General features: G+C 52.4%; 3 protein-coding genes across 3 annotated transcripts; all 3 read right to left on the bottom strand.

Moving 5' to 3' along the window:
* Positions 1–802: 802 nt before the first annotated feature.
* On the bottom strand, positions 803–1,247 carry Z519_04479 (uncharacterized protein; the record flags this gene model as incomplete). Its single annotated transcript, XM_016762225.1, has 2 exons — positions 803–946; positions 1,104–1,247. 2 exons carry the CDS (start codon positions 1,245–1,247, stop codon positions 803–805), a joined length of 288 nt encoding a protein of 95 aa, XP_016621172.1.
* Positions 1,248–2,609: 1,362 nt separating this feature from the next.
* Z519_04478 (pyruvate carboxylase) lies at positions 2,610–6,471 on the bottom strand (the record flags this gene model as incomplete). Its single annotated transcript, XM_016762224.1, has 3 exons — positions 2,610–3,575; positions 3,639–4,073; positions 4,312–6,471. 3 exons carry the CDS (start codon positions 6,469–6,471, stop codon positions 2,610–2,612), a joined length of 3,561 nt encoding a protein of 1,186 aa, XP_016621171.1.
* A 1,581-nt stretch (positions 6,472–8,052) lies between these two features.
* On the bottom strand, positions 8,053–13,452 carry Z519_04477 (uncharacterized protein; the record flags this gene model as incomplete). The annotated part of the gene is made up of 6 exons (XM_016762223.1): positions 8,053–8,409; positions 8,460–10,474; positions 10,557–13,140; positions 13,194–13,220; positions 13,343–13,363; positions 13,417–13,452. The coding sequence occupies 6 exons, from the start codon at positions 13,450–13,452 to the stop codon at positions 8,053–8,055; spliced, it is 5,040 nt and encodes a 1,679-aa protein (XP_016621170.1).
* Positions 13,453–14,254: the final 802 nt, after the last annotated feature.

Raw genomic sequence — 14,254 nt, 5'->3', positions numbered from 1 at the left:
TGGGTTGAGACGTCGTGCATAATCCTGGCTGTATGCGATTGAGACGTGCTTCTTGATAAAAGGGAACGACCACGAAGGAAAGCTCTCTTGGGCGGGAGGTTTTGAACCTAATACATAGGAAACACGCGGAGCTGCCCCTTTCGACAGCACTGGGACGCGAAGGAATGGAATGGGAGAGTTGGTACAAAAGAATTGCTTTTGTTTAGGCCTTTTTTATTTCTCTCTCGAAACTTTTGCTTTCTACGGACGTAGAAGTAAAGTAGTTGTACAGCTCAGTCCGCCCGAGCGCAGTGCCGAAGTGGAAGGACCTCGAACTGTGACTGGATCTCTCTCTCTCTCCCTCTCTTTCCGTCTGCGTGTGGTCCCGTGCAGGGCGCGGTGACAAGAATGGTGACGGTGATGGTGCTAGCAAGGACGGTGGCTACCGAGAGGCACTCATTCTGACGCATAGAAATAGACTATAGATTTGAGTCTTTTATTTTGGGAGTAGGGAGTACATGTGAATCGCTTTGCGCTTGACCTATCGCTCCTTTTTTTTGGGTTGCATTTTGAAATGGCTTTTCTCTCTCCCTCAAAAATACCGCATACACGACCAAAGCTCATCCAATCGAGTTTGTTTGTTTGTCTGTCTGTCCGTCCGTCTGTCTGTCTGTTGCATGCATGCTTCCTTCATCGACACTCACCATGCACCTGGCCTGACACGCCAAAAGGGATTCCACATCTCATCTCGTCTCGTCTCGTTGTGACTCCTTAACCCCTACCAAAAGTGCTCATTCTCACTCTCCACACTAAGCTTGACCCTTTAGGACCCCTTGGTGAAATTTTGCCACATGCCGCCCAGGATGCCAGGCTGGCCAGGCTTCTGCTCGGCCCAGTTGGCCTTGCGGTCGTCGTGGTTACTTCGCTTCTGTTCCGTGAGCCCTGCAAACTTTTCCGACGTTGACGACTGTAGAGCCACCACAGGAGGTGGAGACATGTCAGTTGAAGAACGAATATGGCACCATGGGTTTCCACGAGCGACGACATGCCATGTCCCAAGGAAACGAATGCCCCATATATACCACGGAGAGGGGTTAAAGGGTACGGAAAGACGATGCACTCACCCGTCTTCGCCCAGCGGCCCCGGGGTTGGCGTTGGCCGCAGTGGCCTTGGTCTCCTCCTTGGGCAGGCTTCCAGAGGTAGAGGCCGAGCCCTGAGAGGACTGGCTGTTGCTGCGTGGCTTGTAGTTGTACTGTTTGAAAAACATGTTGCTGATTCCCTGTGTATAGGGCTGGTCAAGGCTGAAAGTGGGTCCCGAGTGGATTCGTAGGGAGCTTTCAAAGGGCAACTCGTCCAAGAAGGGAAAAGGATAGTAAGGTATTGTAGAATAGATCGGTTCGAGGACTCGATCGTTCTGAGGAAAAGATACCACGGGTACTTATATCAGTGTGTTGACTACCAACGGTCCGTGTCCGGAGGTTACGGTAGATCAACGCCGCGTGGATGATACTGGTGACGTAGCTGACTGAGGTGGATGGATCAAAGAGTCACGGAGATGGATCCTAGTTATTACCATACACACGGATCGCTCAGAGGACCCTAAAGGCTTCTTGATCGAGTAAGATCGAGACTTGGAGCTTTGTGTAACAGCTATGGCGTTGTAACGAAGCGAGTTTGAAGCCGAGAAGATGACAGGGGGATGGAGGGGTGTGGACAACCATTTATGTACCGTACCGAGAGCCTCTGCATCTGCTTCATGTTTAATTACCCCTCGTAAAACGACGAGTTCAGCGTAGGTGAGCCAGAAGCTCTGGCTCGGTCCATGGAACCAACTGAGCACAGCACAGTGGCGAGGGAGGGAGGTAAGGACTAACCGCGGAACAGCGAGAGCACGCGCTGTTTGTCAACCCTGGCAACTCGCGTGCCGCCTTCCCGTCTTTGGGTCGTCTGGGATAAGGATCAGTTGCTTCAAGAAAGCAGAGGAAGGATATCAGGCCGACTGGACTAGCAGAGGGAGGACTCCAAGGGCTGGATGGTGTGAGCCCTGGTCAGCATCATTCACAGCAGTCATGCTGGCGCCGGGAGGCCACCACCTTGTTGCTTTCACAACACCATGTCCCAATCAAAGCGGACAACTGCCAGACGGACCCTTGGTAGCCCGCAATCGTTGGGCTGTACCCCGCATGCACAGGAGTGGACCACAGAGACGTCGTGCCCGCTTGCGGCCTTAGTATGGACCTATCGAGAGACAGATACCAGAGAGAGACACGCTTCCGCGACGGAAACAGATGGAACGCGCCTGGTTGGCCAAGGAAGAGCAATGGACTGAGGGCTCATCGTTTTCACATGCCCTTCCAATCCTCATGATAGGGCGGCTGTCAAGATCACTCACGTGTGTGGTAGGAGATCAAGACATCCCCCGGGCGCTACAAGTAGGAAATAACAATATTGTCCCAATACAGCCTTGCCGGAGGCCATAATAACAATGAGGAATATACCTGCCCGTCTTGCCCCTCGGAGGCCCTTCTCCCAAAAACATACCCAAAAGCTGTCATTCCCAAGCCACGTTGGCGGTCTCTTCCCCATTTTCAAGCCATCCTTTCAATCTAGACCCCTGTCCTCACGCCATTCATGCCTTTGCAATCTTGCAAATCAAGTCCGACCCAGCAACAGAGTCGCCTTCTTTGACCAGGATTTCCCCGACTTTGCCAGAGTGCGGAGCGCTAATCACCATTTCCATCTTCATGGCGCTCAGCACCGCGATGGGGTCGCCCTTCTTGACCTCATGTCCCTCTTTGGCTCGGACTTCCACAACCACGCCTGCCATAGGAGCGCCCACTTGACTGCTGTCGCCGGGATCAGCCTTGGGCCGGCTAGTATTCTCAACCGCCGCCTTATTGTCGTCGATGGTGACTTGTCGAACTTCACCATTGACCTCGTAAAACACTTCGCGTTGACCTGTAGCTTCCGACAATGGTCCGACAGCCAGCAACTTCATGATCAGAACCTTGCCCTTTTCGAGTTCCACGTGGAATTCTTCGCCGATCTCCGGCTTGTTCAGGAAGTATTTGGTCGGGAGCACTGAGAGATCTCCATATTTGTCGACAAACTTGCGATAGTCCTCAAAGACCTTGGGGTACATCACGTAACTGGCGATGTCGGTCTCGGCACTAGTGTTGAATCTCTCCTTCAAATCTTTCTTGACTTTGGCAAAATCGACGGGGTCAAGGTAAAGCCCGGGCCTCTTATCCATCTTCCGGCGACCACGGAGTACATCACTTCGCAACGGTTCGGGAAATCCGCCGTACGGCTGACCCATGTATCCCTCGAAGAATTCCAACACGGATTCGGGGAAGTCCAACTCTTTGGCCCTGGCCTTGACGCCTTCCTCGTCCAACTTGTTGGAAACCATGAACTGCGCCAGATCGCCCACCACCTTGGACGTCGGAGTGACTTTGACAATGTCCCCCAAAAGGTCGTTTGCCTGCTCATAGGCCTTCTTCGTCTCCAGCCATTGCGCGCCGAGGCCGAGCTGAGACGCTTGGAAAATCAGGTTCGTCAGTTGTCCTCCTGGTATCTCATGTTCATACACTTCCTGAAGATATCCGTTAGCATGTCTCGATATAACAGAGGGGGTTCGGGGCCGAGGGGATCTCACGGGATCGGGGCCAGTCAAGCCGGCTTCGAATGGTGAGTAGAGGAGTCGAAGTTGGGACCAGTACTGGTCAAGAGCTCGAACATTGTGGCCATTCAAGCCGGGATCGTACTGGGTGCCCTCGAGAGAAGCAAGAAGAGCGCCGCAGCTGGGCTGAGATGTCATCCCACTCATGCTGTCAGTTGCAGTGTCGACCGCGTCAGCGCCGGCTTCTGCACAAGCGACGTAAGTCGCAACTCCGGTTCCTGCTGAGTCGTGGGTATGGACGTGGATCGGCAAATCAGGATACTTCTTGCGGATCGTGCCCACCAGGATCCGAGCAGCCTTGGGCTTCAGAACGCCGGCCATGTCCTTGATTCCGAGAATATGAGTGCCAATCTTAACAATCTTCTCTATTAGGTTCATGTAGTATTCCAAGTTGTATTTCTTCTTGGGGTTCTATTAGAGGGTTAGTTAATGCTCCAGAACTGTTCAGCTAAAATGACGTGGAAAAGGGTAATGACGGAGAGAAGGGAATCCAACGGGGTCCGATGGTCCCAGCATCCTTGTTTTCGACGTGCTTCCTGAGTAGATATATAGTTCCCAGGCAAACTCGGCGGTCGGTGGTTGTAAGCGTCATCTCGACCCGATGGAAAGGATGATGAAGAACGAGAAAACGAAATTGAAATCCACTCACCAACATATCACCGGAGTAGCAGATGGCGGCTTCGACAACACCACCAGCCTCCTGAACAGCTCTCATGCCTACCTCCAATTGATCGATGTCGTTAAGAGCATCGAACACTCTGAAGATATCCATACCGTTCTTCTTGGCCTGTTTGCAGAAATGGTAAATTGCGTTGTCCGGCAGTGACTTGTAAGCAACCCCGTTGGCTCCACGGAGCAACATCTGGAATGGAATGTTGGGGACCAGCTTTCTCATTTTGCGGAGTCTGTCCCAAGGGTCTTCATACAAGAATCGCATGGCAACGTCAAACGTGGCTCCGCCCCAGCACTCTAACGCCCATGCGTTGCTAAGAGCATGGCTCGTATGTTTGGCGATATTGCACAGGTCAACGGTGCGAACTCGTGTGGCCAACAGAGACTGGTGCGCGTCACGCCAAGTAGTGTCCATGAGCAGACATCCCTGGTTCCCTCGAACCGCCTTGGCGAAGGCAACAGGCCCTTCTTTGTCGATGATGGACTTCCATCCCGTGGTGCATGGCTCGTCCACGTTGATCTCTTTGCCATGCTCGTCGAACAAGGCGGGCATGATGATGTCACCCTTGAATTTCGACTCACCAATCTGGCCTTTGATGCTGCTTCCGTTGACGGCAAGGTCGCCAAGATACTGAAGGAGCTTCTGCGCTCGATTCTGACTGCCAATCAACTTGAACAGCTCCGGGGTGTCGTCAATGAAGGTCGTCCAGCACGTGCCTTCAACAAATGTAGGGTGAGTCAAAAGGGAGGCCAAGAAGGGGATGTTGGTCTTCACGCCGCGGATGCGGAATTCGACCAGTGCTCGGAGCATCTTTCGACGCACAATCTCGTAGGTGGAGCCGTGGCAAGTACATTTGACCAACATGGAGTCGTAGTGAGGAGTGATAATGGCGCCGGCGAATCCGTTGCCGCCGTCGAGACGCACACCGTTGCCGCCCGCCGATCGGTAGACCTCGATTTTGCCGGTATCTGGCGAGAACCCTTGGGAAGGATCTTCAGTCGTGATACGGCACTGAATGGCGAAGCCTCGTGTGGAGATACGGTCTTGGGTCAAGCCCAATTGCTCGAGCGAGGCCCCTGCTGCGATTTGGATCTGAGCAGCCACGATATCAATGCCGGTGATCTCTTCGGTGATAGTATGTTCGACTTGAATTCGGGGATTGATTTCGATGAAGTAGTATCTATTCTGTTGATCTACCAAGAACTCTGCGGTGCCGGCGTTGCGGTAGTTGACGGACTTGGCCAGTTTGACTGCGTCGTTGAGAATGGCATCCCTGACTTCGGAAGGAAGATCTTTGGCGGGTGCCAGCTCAACGACTTTCTGGTGCCGTCTTTGAACGCTGCAGTCTCGCTCGTACAGATGAACAACATTGCCGTGATTGTCGCCGAGCAACTGGACTTCAATGTGCTTCGGCTTGTCCAAAAAGCGTTCGACAAAGACTGTGCCGTTGCCGAAGGCCGACTTGGCCTCCGAGGTAGCTCGCTCAAATGAATCCTTGAGGCTCTCTTGGTCCCGGACGACTCTCATGCCACGGCCACCTCCACCAAAGGCAGCCTTGATGATGATGGGGAAGCCATATTGGTCGGTGAATGCTTTGACCTCCTCGAACTTGGCGACTGGGCCTTCGGTGCCGGGCACGCATGGCACGTTGCACTTCATGGCCAGTCTTCGCGCTGAGACTTTGTCTCCGAGGGATTCAATGACCTGGTAAGACGGACCCACGAAGATGATGCCGGCCTCTTCGACCTTACGAGCGAACTCGGAGTTCTCGGACAAGAAACCATAGCCAGGATGGATCATCTGGACGCCGTGGGCGAGGGCAATCTTGATGATCTCATCCCCAGCCAGATAGGCGCCAACTGGAGTGTACTGTCCTCGCTTGCCTATCATGTACGCCTCGTCCGCCTTTTGTCTGTGCATGCCCAGGCGGTCCTCATAGCTGTAGACAGCCACGGTCTGGAGGGAGAGTTCGTGGGCAGTTCGGAAGATTCTGATGGGGATCTCGCCCCGGTTGGCCACTAGGATCTTCTTGAGCTGCATGATGGACGAGTTGGCCCTCAGCCGCTGGTGGACCGAGTGCTCGAGGTGATGGGATTGGCCATCTTCATGGTCTGCGTCGGTGCCGTTGGTCGCCATAGTTGAAGCTGGAGGGGAAGCCTAGCTGCTGGCAAGGGCAGCTGCTGGCTATGAAGCTCCTTGGAGCTAGGGAGAGACGACAATAAGAATAGAGAAGAGCTTGACGAGCAGAAATTTGAGGTGGGGGAAGAATAAAGAGTTGATGGAGGGGAGCTGGATAGCGATAGGTAGGTCAAGGGGCAGTTGGAGGGATGTTTGTTTTTTGTTGAATGATGCGGCGTGGAGCCGGATGACGGGAGGACAACCAAACTGTTACGTCGATGGTTAAGTGGGAAAGATAATCCCGTGCCAGATCAACCAGTGAAGGAGGACCGGGGGAGCTGGGAGCTCTGGTTTGGCGTGGGTAGATAAGCAGCTTGAGGGATTGGATGGGCTGGGAAGGTCCTCGTATGTAATGTAGGCAGTTTTTGATATGTAGACCAGGAGGACCAGCAGCTTGTAGAGCTCGGGAGGGGCAGCACCAAGGAGCTTGATGCACCGAACAGCCTCGGATTCACTTGGGTGATGGAGGGGCGGGGGGAGGCAATCCACGGTATAGTTTCGGGTCCCAGAGGCAGCAGTTCTGCCCAGCTCCGCCCAAGAAGAACCGATGTTGGCCGATGGGGGGCGCTAGAGGGGCTACTCGGCTAGGCGGTCAGGGGCTAAGGGGCACAGGGGCTAGTGACGCTGCTTGGGTTATGACGCCCGAGATTCTTGCCCAGCTTGTTGGGCTCCTGGGGGCTGTGAATGAATGCTCATGACGATCACCGTGTGGGGTTCAAGAGTCACAGCTTTCTGCCCTCGCTGTGATCTCCCGCCATGCCCATCCATCCTCTGAAGAGACATGCCACACCCGAACTATCACCTTTCACCAGATGGACCTCTTCCCCCCTCTATCATTCCTCATCCCAAATCCGTCTCAAGATTCAGCCGTGTGTTCACGGAGCAGGACGAGACGTCACCAAACGTTTGGCACCACTGGCACCGCGAGATCAACAAAGATCAGCCATTGCAGAATAAGGCTTTCCTCAACAGCCCACTTTGAGGCTTGCTCTCCCCACATTGCAGATTCACTAACGATGGAGATACAGTAAAAAAAAAACTCGATGGAAAAGAAAAAGTGCAGAAATTGAGTTAGTCATCGCTGCTCGCTTATCTTCCCACCGCCAGTGGTTCCAGTGATCAAAGCAAAAAAACCCATTCATTTTTGACTCCCCCCCCCCCCAGGAACAATCTCCAGTAACGGTACTCATGCCGTGTCCCGTTTCCCGGAGCACAGGGAAGGAGCCCCGAGCGACTCTCTACTTCACTAACTACATCATACAAACATAGAGAAACCATAGCCTCGGGAGAGAGATGTTTCAAAGCCTATTCTCCACCAAGGTCTGGCATTATTTTTTTGGTCATTTTCCTCTCTCGTGGGTAGTTAACTCTCCCTGTCTTGAATTCCACCATGTCTTTGGCGGACTCCCGGTTTCTCCCTGGCCTCGGAGGTCCCAATGGACTCGTCCGCTGCCATTTCCTCCTTCGGCGCATCCATCAGACCCGGCTGTTCCCGGACCTCTGTCACCTCCCGCGGTCCCGTCTCGCAAGGCTGCGTCGCTAGAATGCCCGAGGGAACCCGGTTGGTTGCGGCGTGATGCCATTAGTGTGTCCATACCCCGTGGGTTGCGGTGCAACGGCCGCGGGTCCTTGAGTCAGCATGAGACGACTACCGATAATCGGGGTATTATCGTCGGTCTTTTGCTGACTGGCTTCGCGCGCTTTGCGTTCTTCGTTGTCCTTCCGCAATTGGTCAATGGTTGCAGCTTGCTGGCTCATGTAGCTGATCATGAACGGCATAGTGAAGTCGTTAAGTCCATGTCGCCACGAGATCTCCATGACTGTGTGGAGTGGAATAAGATCGTAGCAGGCATACAGCATGCCGACATAACATTCGCGGCTGCCAATGTCCACAAACTAGAACAGCGTCAGTATGGCCTCCCTCGCTCGGACTTAGTACTACTCACGTATCTCAGAAGGTCTTCAACAACCTCCGGCTTGCTAGAGATCGCCGCTGTCTCGATGGCGTCGCGGAACAACTTGTCTTGCTTGGACAGCGCAATTGACTTCTCCCATCGCTTGTTCTTGCGGTAGATCTGTGCCGCGATTTGTCGGAAGAACACCAAGTCGTGCTTCTCAAGACGCTGTGCAAGCTCGACGGCATCATAATTGTCGTAGTTCTCCACCGAATCTTTCAGAGTCTTGTAATCCTCTTCTTCGATGAGAAGATCATGGATGGCGTTGTTGACGACCCGCTTGTTCTGACCCTGCACATTGAGCAAGAAGGGTTTGATGATGGGGATGTTATCCGACTTCTCAAACATACGCACCACTCGGTTGACGTCGATGCGAGGCGTCAGAACTTGCAGCAAGTCGGTCAATAATAGTGGCTGTTCCTGAAGATAATGGTTGAGGGCCCGGTAATAGATCTCCAGGTTGGCCACTTTGACGATAATGTCCTTGAAGGAATGGTGCTCCCACGCATCAGCGGCGCGCTCCATTATGGCCAATGCAGCGTTATCCCATTCGTCGTAGTGACAGTACAGGAAGATCAGCTCGGGCCAGAGGTGCGCCTCTTCGCAGGCTCGGATCATCTTGGGAATATTGATGCGAGACCAGAAGAGCTTGAGATGTTCCATCACCCGGTCAGGATGATATTTCGACAGAGCGATCCCAAGCTCAGTGAACATGCCCATGTGCGCTCGCTCTAAGCCGAGGCCGGCTTCCAACAAGGATATAAGTTCTTCAAAATACCCTTCGCGCTCATACTGTTTGACGAGATCTTGCAGTTCTTCTGCATGTACAATGAGGTTGAGACCGCAAATCTGGGCGAGACGGAATTCCTTTTTTGCAACGCATGCCTCGTTGACTTGCTTCCACACCTTAACGCTGTTTGCTCGTCGAGCACAATCAACAGCGTTCTGGTATTCTCCAAGGTGCACAAGAGTGGTGGCGAGTTTTGCCCAGTTAGAAACGCTGGTGAAGAAGATCTTGGCGGCCTGGTGGTAACCTTCTTCATACGCCTTGTCCCCGGATGCTTCCACATCGGCCACGTTGGCAGAACGCAAGAAATCTTCGAGCTCGGGCAGTTGGTCAAGCCGAGCATAGCAAAAAGCGAGGGCAGTATCGATGGCTGGTTCACGCATGGTCTTTCGTGCCATCTTCAGATATCTTACAAGATCTTCGTCTCTGCCGGCATGAGTTGCTGTCTCGATCACCTCGTTGTAGTTGCTAGGATCTTGAGCTTTGATGTACGACTCAATGGCATCGCCAACTCTCAGTCCGTCAAGTTCTGCCTTGGCAACCTTGCTCCAGACCTCCGGCAGATCCACCTTCTCCGCATATTCTTGGGCACGATCAATGCTAACAATGTGATCAACAAGGACATTGGCGGCAGAAAGGTGATCATTGACCTTGACGTAGATGGCCAAAGCCTCTTCAAACAAACCTTGTTGGATACACATGTTGGCAATTTCTTCGGTGTTGAATTCACTCAGACGTTGAATATAATCCATAAGGCGACCTTTGTCGGCTTTTGCAGCTGTGAGCATAAGCAAGTTCTGTAGACTGCTGTTCTCGCTGAAAGGCGATGGCTCGAGGATGATCTTTTCCAGCAGTTCAATCAGTTCGGCTGGCAGATCAGCGTCCAAGAAGGCCTTGACGGCAACAGACACCTTGTCGGGCTCCGAACTCTCAGGAACGGCGGTCGCGATGACCTGGTCAACAAGGGATCTCCGGTGAGTGTTGTTTTGAGCTAGAACGAAGGCCCAGAGCTCGATATCAGCGCGTTCAAGAAGATAACGAGCTTGGGCTCTGAACATGGAGTTCTCGTTGGTGATGTTGATGAGCTCAATATCATTCTGTCCCTTGCGGTATGCAATATATGCCAAGTTCGGATCTCGCTTCTCACAGTATTTACCTACTGTCAGAGTGTCGTACAGGTCGTTCTCCTTGAGGAATCGCTCGGGATCATGGTTTGAATCTTGTTTAAAGAGTTAGCAGGGATATAATAATAGTGCAAACGGAACCAGGGAGAGTGATTTTGGAAAAAGGTGGGGACTGACCAATATATATCTTCGCCAAAGCATTATAAATCGCTGGTTGCTGAAGCCCGGCTGCCAATGTGGACTCAAGAAATGGCAGCAGCAGCTTGAGGCGATTTTGTGTCTCGACTTCGCTGACGAGCTCGTCCATCGGTACCTGGGAGGGATCGATCGAGGCCAACAGCGACTTGATGACCGATTCTTCGCAATCAAGAGCAAGCAATGCTCCAACAACAGCCGGTGTTCGTGCTGGATTAACTCGCTGAACATAGACTTCAATGGACTTGTATTGCTGATTGCGGTAGAGGTAGTTGACTAGATCCTTGACAAAGTTGAATCTATCACAGACAATAATGAGTGGCAATTGTTCTGCGAGTCGAGCTTCGATGAGAAAATTTTTGACACGTTCTCCCGAGTAGTAGTTATTGTCGCGGCAGATTCTTTCCACTTCCTGGAACTGTTGCATGGTGACTGCAGCCTCGAGGTACTTGAAAACCACATCTCCATCTTCGCTGAGATTGACAATGCTCCCGAGATAATAGTAAAGACCTTCAGCGGTGCGGTGCTTTTCGAACAATGCAATCAAGCGGCTTGGTCCTAGAAGGTCAGAGAACTTGGTAGCAATCTGGATCACGGCCGCCAAGTTCTGGCGAATGTTCGACTTAAGCATCTCATCCATGCAGTCCAGCGACTGTTCGACAGACATGCGGCCAAAATACTGCTGAAGCCATTCAGGGTTGAGCTTATCGGTTTGGACAATAATTCGCTTGATGGAAGCTGGATCGTCCGTGTTTTCAAGGGCACGTTGCAAAAGACCAGCCTGTTCGCAGAGACGGGCAACTCGAGGTTTGTCGTAGTAAGAGAACATCTCGTTCCCAAGGATGGCATCCGCAACTTGTGGGGCATTGAGAAGGTTCATTTCAAGAAGGCGAGTCTGCAAGTGGCCTTGTTCGGGGCGGTTCTCCTTTAGAGCGTCGAGCAGGAACGCAGTCGCCTGCTGAACCATATTTTGCGACATGAAAATATCAACAACCCTGTCAATGTCAACTAGTGGACCGCCCTCGTTGTTGGCTAGCTGAGTAGCGAATTCAGCACCTTTCTCGGGATTTGCTCGAACGATGTGTTGCAACAAGCTGGTGAAATCAGGTTGATATCCGACCTCACGCGCATAAGGGAGGATCTCCTCAAATCGGCCAGTTTCCGCCAAAGCTGCAACCACCTTTGGTGGAACATTTGACTCACGATAGATCCTCAGAGCCAGTTCAAGGTCGTGCAACCGGACAATATCACCGAGCTCTTCTGAGGACTCTAACTTGCCTTCGCTCATCCACTTGTCGAGGAGATTCTTCCGATTTTGTGCGAGAACCGGCTTTATCAGTTCTACACTCTCGTATTTGTTCAGCTTGCCTTTGTCCAGCAGTTTGCCAAAGTATTGCAGAATGACGGAGAGCTGCCCAGCTTGTTGAGGTGCACTCTTGAATCGGTTGATCGTCTCCGGTGTTCTCAAAAACCCGCGTGGAGAGTTTGCTGCAACTTCGGCAGCTTCTGAGTAGTTACCCTGAGCAAAGAGAGTCTCGAACTGTTGCTGGTAAAGGTTATCGGCACCAGGCAAGCCTGCTCTCGCAGCCAACTTCACAGCCAGGGTCGCGTTGGCGGGATTTTGGAGCAGATACGGGATGATGGTGTTCTCGTCAACGCTGACGGAGAGAACCTGACCTTTCCGGTTGATCCCAACAATGCCGGCGGATTCTGAGTCGGGAGTCGTGATGAAGATCGTCTCGCTGGAAATACGATTCATGAAGATGCACGTGGCTGTTTCGAGATCATACAGGTGGATGAAGCCGTACTTTGTGATCATATAGATGATGCTGTACTTCCTGGAGATTTGCATAGCCACGGGGAAATCATTGACAGCTTCATCCGGGAAGTAGACGTCGACTGCCTTCTTAACCCATCTAGCGTTGTTCTCGTTGTGGTCAATCTCCACTACGTGCAGCTTGCCTTGACCAGCGGCATTTCGGACTGCGAACGTGAAAAGCTTGTAGGGAGCAGGATTGCCTTCTGCATGGAAGGTACCAAAGGCGGCAGCATGACCCTCGATGGGTTGCGAGATCCCACGGTTACGTGAGTACAGCTGCATTGTACCGGCGACTCGTCCTTCTCTTTGAGAAATACCGACTATCACCATCCATTGCTCATCATCGTTGACGCGATAGTTGATGATCTGGCATCCATTCAGATTGGCATTTCGCTCGAACATCTTCACGGGAGCGGATTGAGTAGGATCAAACACGTCCCAATGGTACACGGAGGTGTCGGTAACCAACCCCAGACTTCGTTCGTTGTACCACTTCCAAAAGACAACGTCCTCATTCATGATTGTAGATTTCAGCTTGGATTTAGCAGCGAGGTCGAAGACTTGGATTGTTCTGCCCTGGGCCTTGAGGGCCAGGATCTCACGGTTGAAGTGCATAATGGCGCTGTCGGCGCTGATGGCGCGTTTGATGACTTCATTGTTGTTCTTGAGATTTACAATTATGACCTGAGGTTTGTCTTGCTCATTAAGTTTCTGCCGTACGCAGACAAAGCGATCGGATTCTAGTGTCTGGGGAAGGTGTCAGCGGCAGGAAGGCTGGAAAGAGCTGGACTATTACTCACACAGGAGTTGAAGGATATAGAGGCTGGCTATAGGGGAGAGAACGTGTCAGTAGATATCCTTTCATGGATGCGAGGAGAATTGATCAGGACGCGCATTTGCCGGAAGGTGAGGTTGAACTGCGCCTGCAATCTAGGGAGCGTGGCCTTACCGCGATATCGAGATTCGTTAACTATAAGAGGTCAGCCAAAGAATCAACACAAAATGGAGATCCCGTTAACGGACCTGAACCAGTTCAGTGAACCGAATGGGAAGCGCCATGATTGCGACCGGCCTCCTTGCGGCCTCATGCACTGTGGGAAAAAGTAATTGATCGCTCGCTGGATGGCCGACGAAGTGACTGCAAAATCCACGGACTCAAAGGAGTGTAGGAAGGTGAGAGAGGGACAGCAACAGGAACAAGACCACGAGAGCGTGGCGTGTCGAGTGGTAGAAGGGAATTGAAGGGCGATTGATTAAGTTGTTGATGAGCTCCTGGAAAGTCGAGACACCTTTTGAGAAAGTGAGCGGATCTTTCTGGAGACGCAACCCAGAAGCAGGATGGTCCCTCCTGGCGGTCCGGGATTATTGTTGATTCGCCATGCCAAGCGGGAGGCTGCCTGCCAGCAGCTGGCGCTGCTACCCTTTGGGGGCTTCAGGGCCCTTGCTGTCACGTGCCACTACTAGTGGTAAGATGCCAATACCACCTGTAAGGGCCACTAGGCCACCTAAGGACACCTAGCAGGGCCCCTGGCGCATGCCCGTCAAAAACACTTTCGTCATTCCTCACCATAAGTTATTTTCCTTGAGCTCTGTCTGCGCCTCCCTCATTGAAGGCCCAGTCTCAGCTCCCACTCATACACTCTTCACCACGCTCGTTCCAAGGAATGATCGCGCGGAAACTGCATACACCTTTGAGCAGGCATTCATTGTCGCCGCTTCGTTATAGATCTTCTTTACCCTTCCTACGCTCCTATTCGGCACCACCAACATCTACAGCCAAACCTATCTCAACACCAGATCCTGTGAGCAAACATCAACCAGGGGGACAGGGTGACAGACTACGGTTCTTCCCTTTTCTTCT

The sequence above is a fragment of the Cladophialophora bantiana genome (genome assembly GCF_000835475.1).
Source record: "Cladophialophora bantiana CBS 173.52 unplaced genomic scaffold supercont1.6, whole genome shotgun sequence".
NCBI classification, from domain to species: Eukaryota; Fungi; Ascomycota; class Eurotiomycetes; order Chaetothyriales; family Herpotrichiellaceae; genus Cladophialophora; species Cladophialophora bantiana.
Note: the sequence above shows the minus strand (reverse complement) of the source record. Positions and strands in the feature narration are given on the sequence as shown.